The sequence below is a fragment of the Macrotis lagotis genome, chromosome 4 (genome assembly GCF_037893015.1).
Source record: "Macrotis lagotis isolate mMagLag1 chromosome 4, bilby.v1.9.chrom.fasta, whole genome shotgun sequence".
NCBI lineage: Eukaryota > Metazoa > Chordata > Mammalia > Peramelemorphia > Peramelidae > Macrotis > Macrotis lagotis.
This window is the reverse complement of record NC_133661.1, coordinates 229,382,976-229,395,876: the sequence shown is the minus strand read 5'-3', so window position 1 is coordinate 229,395,876 and position 12,901 is coordinate 229,382,976. Positions and strand designations below refer to the sequence as shown.

Here is a 12,901-nt window from a genome sequence, read left to right as displayed (position 1 = left end):
ACCCAGATATTTGGTCCTACCTCTGCTGCTACTTAAGTTATTCAGCACCTCCCTCCTCCCCTTACCTGAATTCAGATTCTGTTTTGCAATACGGAGTGTTCTTCGTTGATCCTTTTTGCACACTGAAGTCTTACTTGCATTTTTTCCAAGTCCTTTGCACTCTCTCTATATTCATTCATGTCAGATTTCATCAGTGTAAGTGAGCTCCTGGTAAAGAATTTATATCATTGTAGATTAGCACATTCTCCATATTTTAGAGTCTTAAGAGAGTTGCTTAGGATATTGAGAGTTAGTGACAATACTTAGTGTTGAACAACCTAAGTATATTGTGCTTACTAGATATCTTCCAAGAAAGAGGCTTTAATTCAGGTCTCCCTGACTCTTTCTCCACCATGCCATTATGTCTCTCTGCTCATCTAGATATTAGAACAGGACTTTTTTTTTGTTTGTTTGTTTTTAGGTTTTTGCAAAGCGAATGGGGTTAAGTGGCTTGCCCAAGGCCACACAACTAGGTAATTATTAAATGTCTGAGATCAGATTTGAACCCAGGTACTCCTGACTCCAAGGGCCGGTGCTTTATCCACTGCGCCACCTAGCCACCCCAAAACAGGACTGTCTTGATAAAATTTGCATCCTGTACCATCTAGTAGAGTTAGGCATAGGTGTGTTCAGCAACTGTGCTTATTCAACAAATATTTTAGTTCTTTTTTCTTGTACATAAATTCTGGTAAGATTTATGGGTACTATATAAAGAAAGGTTATCTTCCTCAGTTGATACTCTGTTCCATTGTTTACTAACTCAGAGTTAAGAATTTTTTTCTCATTGACTAAGGTAAATCTTTGCATTTGACAATTAACTTCTTTGTGTTGGTATATATTTCTTTTTCTCTCTCTGGATCTTTATGAATAATCGTTGATAGCCACACTAATTCCAGATCCTCTTTATAATCTTTAAAATTCAGCAGGTATTTATTGGAGGTAATACTTTCACCACTATATCAATGATTGATTGTATGGAAAGAGCTTTGTAAATTAAAAAATGCTCGGTATAAATGAGAGCTATTCTTAACTTTTATGATTTTTTGGACCTGTACTTTTTTGATATAGGGAGCTCTCCAAAAGAAAACTTTTGCTACTAATAACAGATTTTCATCTGCTCTGCAATTTCTTGTTTTTGAGAATTATCTGTAGGCTCTTAGAGATAGTGATCACAGGTGAGCCTTGAATTTCAGTCTTCCTACTTCATGATTAAACTCTTCATTATGCCATACCACCTCTCAACAATAATAATTAATATACTTCACTAGTGATAAATCTCCTCTTTATCACTTTTTTCTTTATATTAAATGATTCCATTTCTAAGCCCATTTTATCATTTGTTTTCCAAACAATTTAATAATTTTTATGTACTCTTAATTTATAGAACTACATCTTGGTTCTACAGTACTATCAATAAGAAAGAATAAAGTTGGAAGATCACATTTTTAATAAAATTGCCTTTTCAACTTTAGCATTTTATATTCTCATAGTTGGAATATTGTATAGTAAAAAATTTTTCTTTTTCCCTTCTTACCCTTTTTTTTTTAAAACCCCACATTTTACTTAATATTTTGAGTCATTAAAAGCAATGGCTTATCTAATTCCTGGTAAATTATATTTTTAATCTGACTTTCAGGTTATATTGAAAGCTGCTTTTACTTTTGAAATATGATTTATAATCCTGAGAATTCAAAGTCTCTTCTAAAGTTTTAATTAAAAGTCTCATTTTGACATGGGAGCTATCTGAGCTCTTAAAGACTTAAAGACTTTTCCAGTGGAGCAAAAGATTTGAGTGGGTCCTACCAAACTGAAAAGGCTTTTTCTAATATGATGTGGTTAAAATTATCCAAGAACTATCCCAATTCATTTTTTTACTATTTTAGGATTGTCCACAGTTGACTTTTTAATTGGAGAGGACAGGAAATGCCTCATCAAGGCTATATAGGAAGTACTAAGATAAAGGTTTAAATATAAGTTTGTGGAGGGAACTTATAGATCTTCTGAATAAGTTTAATTGATAGGGGAAATCACTCATGATAATAATCCTTACAGTATAGTAAAAACTTTATATAACATGGTGAGTCTATAACCCTGGTGTCAGTGAACCCAGATAGGAAGTCAGTAAAGAAACAAATGACAAAGGAAGATTTTATTGTTTTTCCAATCAAGACTAGATACACTTTTTTTGTTTTTTTGCAAGGCAATGGGGTTAAGTGGCCTGCCCAAAGCCACACAACTAGGTAATTATTAAGTGTCTATGAGATCACATTTGAACTCAGGTACTCCTGACTCCAAGGCCAGTGCTCTATCCATCCAGTGCTCTATCCACTGCGCCACCTAGCCGTCCCTAAGAATAAATACACTTTCAATGAAGACTCTTTGAAGGAAAACCAGGAAAGATTTTAGAAGCTGTTTTTGAGTGCCCTCTAGTGGAAGCCTTCCATTAGCTTCATCTTCTTTTTTTGGTTCATTATGAAGTGAAGACATTTCTAATTCTGACTAATTTCTCTTGCTCTATGGAATTTAAGAGTTGTAGGCTTATTTACAAATACATTTAGCCTTAATCATTGACATAAATACCTTAAGGTCTTTTTCAGCCCATTATTTTGGCAGACATTTATTTGGTTAAGCCTATAAATATAACATATTATCATAGAGATCCTCCTGATCATGACTTTCATTGCTTTTCTGCTTCCTTGCCAAAATAATCAGCAGGCATTTGTAGATTGAAAAGTACATAGATATATTACGCCTGAATTTGTTTCTGAGTATGCTAAAAAATTTCACAACCTTATTTTTTGCTTTTTGTCCCTTCCTTTTCCACCCCAGTACTGTAAATGTATTTAATGTTTCTATGCTAAAATATGTATAGGATTCTTAAAACCGAGTAAAATGAAATTTAAAATGCCAAAGATCAGGAGATAACACAAACAAATAGGGCATTTTAATTTAAAGTTAATTTGTACATTTAATAATAAATTATAACAATGTATAATTACAATTGGATAGATAGATGGAGTCCAGTTTTTTATCAGCCTTCTTTTGGAAATGCCTTTGGCTATAAGCAGCTCCACAGCACTCACTGTCATTTTAGTAAACTCTGAAGCCTTTGTTTTTAACTTTGAGATTTCTTTTTGCTAATAACTTCTCTTTTTTCTGTGTCCTAATAGGTTTGTCAGCTTTAGTTAGGGGGGTCTATTAAATTAATTTATTCCTAGAAATTCAGAGTAGTTTTATTTAGTGCATAGATGATCCTACAAGGTGTTTTCAAGACATTTGAGAAATTTTAGTCCTTCTGCAGTTCTTACCAGAATCTATTATTCTGCCTAGAGATGATTTAATTTGGAAAACAATAATAGCCTAAAAATAAATATATATTGCATGTCTAGAAACTTTGTAGTTCCATTTAGGTAATCATTATGCTGATATAATTTTGGAAGAGAAGGGTTAGTACAAATGAACAACTTGACAGAATGTCATTGACCAGAGGTTTGGTTTCCTAGGCTGTGGTTTATGGTATTAAGATAGCTTCTAGACTAGTGACAGACCAGAATTATCCAGAAGAATATATTTTGCAAGACACCTTGCTGACCTGACCAAGAGCAACCTTAATTTAATTTTTTTTTTTCAGGAGGAGGGAGAAGAATGTTGAGATTTGCCAAATACCAAATATTATTAAGGGTGTAAGAAGGAAGAAGTAGGATAGTGAAGGTCCTTTCTGGTAGTTCTCAGCTGAAAATGCCAAGAAAGTTGGTTGCTAATAGCAATTAATACTTTAACATATGGGTGATGAATTAAACTTGAAATTTTTACATAAGGTACATATCACATGGCAACTATCCAGACTTAGTAGAACTGGATTCATAACTGGAATATGGCAATTAAAAGTATTCGCTATCCAAAAGGGATGTCTACTAGAAAGTGAATGGAAGAAAAGTGCCAACAGCATTTTTTTTAAAGAAAATAAAAGACTTTTCATGCCTTTCAAAGTAGAGTGTTTGAGAGAGGACAAATATAAATTTAATATTATTAAATAATGAAATTAAATTATTATAGGAATTTTACTATAAATAGAATATGGATGGTGCTAATTAAAAAATTGGCTTAGTGAATCATAAATTAAAGCTGGAAGGGACTTTAAAGACCATTGAGTCCAACCTCCTTTTATGGATAAGGAAATTGAGACACAGTTATATGATAATATTTGAACTAGGTATTTTCGGATTCCAAGAACAGTGCCCTATCAATTGTGGAATGGCTCTCACTTCCTTCCTTCCCCCCCCTTCCTTTTTTTCTTCCCTTTTTTTTTTGCAAGGCAATGGGGTTAAGTGGCTTACCCAAGGCCACACAGCTAGGTAATTATTAAGTGTCTAAGGCTGGATTTGAACTCAGGGACTCCTGACTCCAGGGCCGGTGCTCTATCTACTATGCCACCTAGCTGCCCCTCTTCCTTCTTCTTTAAAAAGTTTTTTGAAACATCAATAAACATGAACATTTCCGTAAGCATAGAACAGAAAAAATGGTTGCATGTGAAACAGAATCTATTTAACATAATACTTGTTGAAAATTTTGTATTAAGTTTAACTTACTAGAACTAATACTGTCCTACTTGTTTATTTCATGAATTTTTGCTCTCATATATCTATCTATCTATATCTATTTTAAAGATCCCATCAATGCAATTTTTTTGAGAATTCAAAGTCTCTTCTAAAGTTTTAGTTCAATGCCTCATTTTGACATGGGCATGATCTGAACTCTTAAAGACTTTGCCAGTGGAGCAAAAGTTCTGAGCAGGGTATTCCTTCCTGCAGTTCTCAACCCTAAATATAAGCCTTACCTTTAAAAAACAAAAACATATGGTATATCACACAGCAGCTATTCAGACTTAGTAGAACTGGACTCATAACTGGAACGTGGCAATTAAAACACTATTCAAAAGGGGTGTCAATTAGAAAGTGAATGGAAGAACGTTCTTATTAATCAAGCAACATAGTCAAGCAACATTCACATATTAGTCATTTCTGAATATTTTGTCTCATTCTGCACCAGAATATCACTTTTCTACTAGGAGTTGGAAAATCTGTTTCATCTTCAGTCTTTCATAATTGGTCATTGCATTGATCAGTCAAGTCTTTCAGAATTAACCATATTGTATTCATTGTATAAATTATTTTCCTTGTTCACTTTGCATCATACAAATTTCTCTGAGTCCCCCTCTCTTTAATCATTTCTTATGGTAAAATTATATTCAATTACATTCATACCATACTTTGCTTAGTCTTTCTCCCGTGGATGGGCATCCACTCTGCTTCTATTTCTTTACTTCAGTAAAAATAATACTATAAATATTTTTGTCCACATGAGTCTTTTCCATCTGTCTTTTATCTTTTACAAGTGTAGTAGTGGTATTGCTGGGTCATATGCATAGTTTAATGATTTTGGGGGTAAAATTCTAAATTACTTTTCAGAATAATTAGATAATTTGAATATAGTAGGTTTTGAAAGCTCAGTTTTAAGAAGTGAATTTCAAGAAATCCAAAAGAAAAATTTGATGGGTTAGAGATGTTCCAAAAAAACTAATTTCTCAGCATGAGGATATAGTATGAAAAATTGGGTAGGGGATACTTCTAGGACTGTCCTGAGGCTGCTAGTTAAAGGGAGACAGTTATACATCATCCTTTTTTTTTATTTTTAAAGATTTTATTTATTTTGAGCTTTACAGTTTTCCCCTTAATCTTACTCCCCCCCCCCCCCCCCACAGAAGGCAATTTGCCAGTCTTTACATTGTTTCTGTGATATACATTGATACAAATTGAGTGTGATGAGAGAGAAATCATATCCTTAAGGAAGAACCATAAAGTATAAGAGATAGCAAGATCAGACAATAAGATATCAGTTTTGCTTTTCTAAATTAAAGGTAATAGTCTTTGGTCTTTGTTCAAACTCCACAGTTTGTTTCTCTGGATACAGATGGTATTCTCCGTTGCAGAGAGCCTCAAACTGTCCCTGATTGTTGCACTGATGGAATGAGCAGGTCCATCAAGGTTGATCCTCGCCCCTATGTTGCTGTTAGGATGTACCATGTTTTTCTGGTTCTGCTCATTTAACTCAGCATCAGTTCATGCAAATTCCTCCAGGCATCCCTGAATTCCCATCCCTCCTGGATTCTAATATAACAATAGTGTTCCATAGCATACATATACCACAGTTTGCTAAGCTATTTCCCAATTGAAGAATATTTACTTGATTTCCAATTTTTTGCCACCACAAACAGGGCTGCTGTGGATATTTTTTGTACAAGTGATGTTTTTACCCTTTTTCACCATCTCTTCAGGGTATAGACCCAGTAGTGGTATTGCTGGATCAAAGGGTATGCACATTTTTTGTTGCCCTTTGGGCATTGGTTCCAGACTGCTCTCCAGAAAAGTTGGATGAGTTCACAGCTCCACCAACAATTATACATCTTTTTTAAAAGCATTATATAAACATTATTATTATCATTGTTGTTGTGATTCGACAGTCATCAGGCCTTCATTCTAGTAGAGATGACTTTATTCACTGAACCTTCTGCCCACACTCACTCCTTTGGAGCCCTAGAGTGTTTATAGAGTAATATAGGAATATGCTAGAAAATGTTTAACAACCTGAGGTGGGTGGGATATGTGTATATTTAAAGCTTAATCTGCATTTTTAACAATTCTTAAGTATGAATAATTAGCAAAATAAATTAAACTCTGATTTGTGATTGCCATTTCAAAAGTGCAAATGACTTACATTGAAAATTTAACAGTGGGCTCTCTCATTGTTAGAAGAAAATATGAAAAAGAAGTGATTTGAAGTATTTCATTAAAAATGTTTGCACAAAAAAATGAGTTAGTTATACAGAGAAATACTTAACATTTATACATCTTTAAGAAAATATTCCTAGCAACTTTATTCATAATGAGAAAAACTGGAAATAACCCCTTGTATCCAATAATTTGAAAATATCCCCCAAAATGTGTTTGTTGTGAAATGATTTTGTACTGTTTGAAATTGAAAATATGAATAATACAAAGAAATATGGGATATACATATATATATTTATATATATATATATATATATGAAATGTGGATGCAAAGTAAAAAAGATTCAATTATATAAACTGATTACAAGTGTATACAAATGAGTAACAGTAATAAAAAATTTAGATCAGGAGATAAAAGCAAATGGAATATTTTTTATCATTTTTGTTAAAGTTCATCTACATATTTAAAATCAGATTGCAACATTTAATTTATGATTTATCAAAAAGTTGTTTTCTTTTTTGAAAATTTAGAAAAAAATCATGTGGATAAAAGGTAAATGGCAATTCTAAGTAATTATAAAAAGTTATGATAAGAAAGGAAAGGGTAGTTATAAAATGTAGCATTGTGATTGTACAGAAGTTTCCTTAGCTTATAATTTTAGAAGGGTAGGAACATAGATGAAAGGCTAAAGGTAGTGATAGAGCCCTAAATGCATACAGATACATACAGCCTTATTAAAATGCTGTCAAGGATAGGAGGATAGATTTGTAAAAATGCTAATGACAACAAAATGTACTGTTTTCTAAAGCAGTGTGGATCAGAAATAGAGACAATACCTCTCTTCCTCCTCCCCCTCCCCCTTTCCTCCCCCCCTCCCCCATCCTCTTCTTTTCTTTAGGCCTCTCCAACAAGGATAAGGTTTTCTAGAGAAGTGGTAGAATACACATGATATGTACAAGTCCTATGACCCAGCATGGAAGATATAATTTAAGTGAGGTTAGATTTTTGCATTGTTTTAGGATTCTGATGTTAGAAGTCTGGGAGAGGGGCGGCTAGGTGGCGCAGTGGATAGAGCACCAGCCCTGGAGTCAGGAGTACCTGAATTCAAATCTGGTCTCAAACACTTAATAATTACCTAGCCTAGCTGCGTGGCCTTGGGCAAGCCACTTAACCTCACTTACCTTGCAAAAACCTAAAAAAAGGGGGGGAAAATGGTGATTCTTAGTGTTACTGCCAAGAAATCATCCATATCTTCTGATTCCTATTCCCTGGGAAAATAAGACTTAAGAGAGCACAGAACTTAAAATTTCTCAGCATCTTAGATCATTGATTAGGAGAAACTGAAAATTATGAGGTTTTGGGGGGTGGGGAAGCAGAAAGAGGCATCTTTTATTGAAGATTTGATTAATTTTAAAGGTTACCAGAGTAGGAGGTTTTCCTTGATACCTCTTCTGTGCTTGCTTTTTCAAACTGCCAAATCACGGTATAAAATTTATTTTCTTCTGGTTCCATCTTGAGCCTTTTTGTTTTATTCTCACTTATTGTCACATTCTTCTTTGTTCCTTAATCTCACCCCAACTCTTCAGTCTTGTTTAACTCTCCCTCAACATTTATGTTAGTTTAAAAAAAACTTTATTATGGGCCTGCTAGATGCAAAGTCTGCTTATATTAAGTTATTTGATCTCATGGAAATTGTATTCTAATAGGGGAGTTTTGGCAAAGATAATTGTTACAAGTGTATTAGAAAGATAAATAGACTTTTATTGAAGTCTGAAGAGGAAGAGAAAGTCTTTACCAACTGAGGGTGTCAGGAAAGGCTTCATGAAGACTAGGTAGGAACTTAGTTGGTGAAGGGGGTCAACCTTGGCATTAGGGGAGTGTTGTGAACAAAAACATAAAAGCATAAAAATGTGTTTGGTGTTTATTAGAATACAGGGAATTTAAGACAAACATTTATGTGTGTACACATGTATAAACATGAATACATACATACACGTGTGTATATGTATACACTGTGCATGTATATCTATATATAGATATCTATATCTATCTATTTATATATATTAAGGTTAGGAATAAGTCAAGACAGTGCCCTTTGCTCCCTTCTGTTCTGTTCTCTTAAAAATATAGAATTTTAGAAATAGAAAAGATCTTTGAGATCATCTGATCCAGAAACGGGGAACTCTTTCATCATTATAAACCTAGCGATTGATTCAACTGGGCCAATTAAATAACACATGACTTAGTATATTAAATTTTATTAAAATAATAGTCTAGTTGCATTTTGGTGATTATGTAAAAATGACTCAGAGGATCATAAAAATATTTAGGCTTCAGGTTTTTAATCCATTATTAAATTCCTACATTACAGGTTGAGGAAACTGCGATATCCAGAGTTCATGCCTTCCCTAAGATCACATATCTAAATAGTGATAGAGCCCTGATTATTATTCCATTTTTCTTATAAGAATCAAAGTAAACAGATCAGATTTGCCAAAAAATAAACTTCATTATATACTTCAACCCTTTTATAACTTATTTTAAAAGTTGGATGGTTAAAGGATGAAACTTCTAAAATTGAAATAATAATTCCTACAGTGTCACTGTAAAGTACTGACATCCTTTTTCTTGTGTGGCTTAAATTGCCTTTGTAGGCTAACATTGACCAATGTAGTATGGTTAAAATATACCTATGATGTATTTCTTTATATATGTCTATCCTTACATAGACCCAGCCTCCCGAAGTGACAACCTTGAATGGGATGCTGTCCATTTGTATATGTTAACTTAATTAGACTAGGTCATCTCTAAGGTCTTTTCCAGTTCTAAATCCTTTGATATGTTTGTTTTAACATCATTTTAGTGAGATAACATACACACACACACACACACATACACATATATATAGCATGCTTGTATATATTTCATAGGATTTAGAACTAGAAGACACCTTTGAACATAGTTATTCTTCATTCTGGACATAACATCAACTAGGATTTCTTCTATATAAGAAAAAGTAGTAGTCAGAAGTTGCAAAAGCAGAAACCCCCTAATGGATAACCACCATAAATGTTAAGTATTTTGTGTTTGCTATTTTATCATGACATTTGTTCATGGATTTGAAAGTGCTGTGTGTATATATACCAAATGTATTGTTTGCATGCCTTTATTAGATGATTTTCACATTTAACTTTTTATATAAATAGAACCACCATTATGATAAATCATCACTGTATGAACTGGACTGTAATATGAGTTGGTACTGTTCAACTCCTGTAGCATGAATCTTGAAAAGGGACTGATAACTCAAAATGTTTTTTTTAAAAAGGCAGATTTGAGAACTAATCCAAAATGAAAGATTTGCCAGATTTATATTTAAATTATGTTCGGGGTGGCTAGGTGGCACAGTGTATAAAGCACTGGCCTTGGAGTCAAGAGGGCCAGAGTTCAAATGTGACCTCAGACACTTAATAATTACCTAGCTGTGTGGTCTTGGACAAGCCACTTAACCCCATTGCCTTGCAAAAGAAACCTAAAAAAAACCCTAAAATAAACAAATAAATAAATAATGTTCTGTCTTACTGGTGAGTAAAATATTAAACTGTTATTAGAGAATAGTAGTTGATTTTTTATTTAGGTCCTCAGTACTTCTGACACATGAGGTAAAGAATAGAAAATTCCTGATGTGTCCCATTGTTTGTTTTCAGCCAATCACAAGCCAGGATGTATTTTTGCATGTAATAATGGGGTTTATTGTTTAAAGAGGAGCTATAAAGTAGCACTCATGAGAAACAGAGGACTAAGTTTCAGGGCTTGTTCATTGAGGTATAGGGAAAATTAGCGTGGGTTGTTAGACAGCATTTTTAACGCTACTTGAACTTAGGACTCTGGAAATGTGTAACACTATCTTAATTATAGGTTTTAAAATGTAGTACAGACTTAATTTAGTGCCTCTTGAGGTAAAAGCCTTCATCTCTGCTTTTACCTTTTGATGAAACCTTCTAAAATAATAGACTGTTGAAAGAAAAGCCATCTAACAGTAAAGGAGCTAGAAAGACCTATGAAAATGTCATCAAGGTACTTGTCACCATCTTCACCAATCTTCTTCTCACCTGGGCCAATTGAGTTGGGAACTGTAACAGGTTCCTCTTGTTCCCTGGATGAGCTAGATAGTATTTTACACCTGTTGAGAAAAATATCCAATGATATTAATGAAATTAAAGGTATGAAGGCAGCAGTTTTAACAGTGGAAGCAAATCTTTTTGACCTAAATGTTAGAGTATCACAGAATGAAGCTAAAATTTCATCTTTGGAGGTTAAAATGAAGGAATTTTCAACATCATCATCTGAATGCAACAGGCAATTTGAAGATCTTCAAGAGAAACTACAAGATTTTGAAACACAGTCAAGGACTACTGATATAAAAATAATTGGCTTCCTTAGAAACATTGAAAAAGGTAAACTCTTGAGTGCATTATTCAGGTATCCATCTTTTTTACACAGATCTCAACTCAGTTTGGATATAGCAACAGTTCATTCAGATCTTTTGTTTTCTCACAATTTCTAATGTACAGATGTGAATTCTTTATGATTTAAAATAACAGGGTTTTTAACTCAACTGTTTGCTGTTTATCTGTGTGATCTTGGGTGAGGTCTTAATTATTATATCTCTAAAAAATGAATTTAGATTGATCTGTAAGGGCCAGTTCTGAATCCTGTTAAATGAAACAGAAGCTTAGAATTCTAACTTCTCTATGAGTTCTCTGCTCAAAATATCCTGTTTAAGATCTAAAAGAGATAGTGAAAATATCCCTTAGATATTTGAAACATCTTTAAAATAATCAATTTTTGTTTATTTATCTGAATGCATAATACCTCACTTATTAACTATTGTGCAATAACTTCAATTTATATCAGAAATGGCTTAGTATCTGAATATATTTGGAATGAAGACTTCCACTCTTTTCCAGTTCTTATGTTTCTCTTAAGTGTAGGACAGGAATGCTAATTGCCTGAATAGGTCTTTGTTTCAGCTCATTGCTTGACATTTTGTATTTGTGTGTCTATTTGATCCATTGTAACTTTTGAAGTTATTGAACTAATTTTGGTGTGCTTTTGTACTCTATTAAAGGTTATCATGCTGCTTGAATATTGAAACAAAATTTTCTGATAATATTTTCAGGCATAATTTTAACTTGTACACATTTTAATTAAATTTGGTACATAGCTAGATACTTAGTTTTGTTGATATCTATAGTTCAGATGCACTTATTTACAAAAAATTTCTTCTTAATAATATTTTTCATTTTACTTTATCCTGACCTTCTTTGGAGTGTAAAGGCTTTTGTTTCGTATCATTAATATATATCTTGGTGTCTTCTACGTGCAAGGCACTTACTGTAGGTATTGTCAGGGATATGAAAAACTAATCATGTGAACCTTTCTATTCCATAAGTTTTCAGTATAATGCAGAGAATGAAAATATAAGTGTTAGGAAATACTGATTCTTAAATACCAAGTTCTAATACTAATACTAAATTCTAAATAACTAATTCTAAAACTTTCCACCTCAAATTTGTAGAAGCCTGACCCAACCCACGTAGCTTTTTGGAGTGCATCAATTTTCATATCTCTGTTCTCTCTAAATAATATAAAGGTGGGATGAGGGGGAAAGGCCAAGGATTAGATTGTTAGTTCATGCTTTTTATATATCATAAACATAGCTCTCTACTACACCATCATTTAGTTCATTAATGTCCCTTACAGCTCCATTTTCTGAAACCCCTTTGGAATGGCTCTATGATCTTCTTCTTTTCCACCTTTGGTATCACTCCCAGTTTTGAAACACTAACTTTAGGTCTTCTACTAGCAAGAAATTCAACAATATTCTAAATTGCTATGTTGCTGTTAACCCTAAGTATAATTTTTCTCTCAGGAGATGCATGGATATGTTGTTGTGTTGGAATGACTGTCAGATTACTTTAAAGCTTTCAATGAGGAGAATTGATACATCCATTATATTCAAACATAGAAATACTTTTCTCTTTAAGTTAAACATGTAGGTATTGATTAC

The 12,901-nt window shown here is 33.1% G+C and overlaps 1 protein-coding gene across 5 annotated transcripts in view; it reads left to right on the top strand.

The window, feature by feature from the left end:
• The window catches only part of ZC3H14 (zinc finger CCCH-type containing 14), a 46,565-nt gene that overhangs the window by 18,299 nt on the left and 15,365 nt on the right, over positions 1 to 12,901 (top strand). The window contains exon 1 of one of the 5 annotated variants that reach the window (XM_074235571.1): positions 7,298 to 11,285. The exons of the other annotated variants lie outside the window; for them this stretch is intronic. Coding sequence (XP_074091672.1) covers positions 10,889 to 11,285 — 397 coding nt within the window. The 5' untranslated portion in view covers positions 7,298 to 10,888. Of the gene's footprint in view, positions 1 to 7,297; positions 11,286 to 12,901 lie in introns of those variants that run through there. 5 annotated transcript variants of the gene reach the window in all.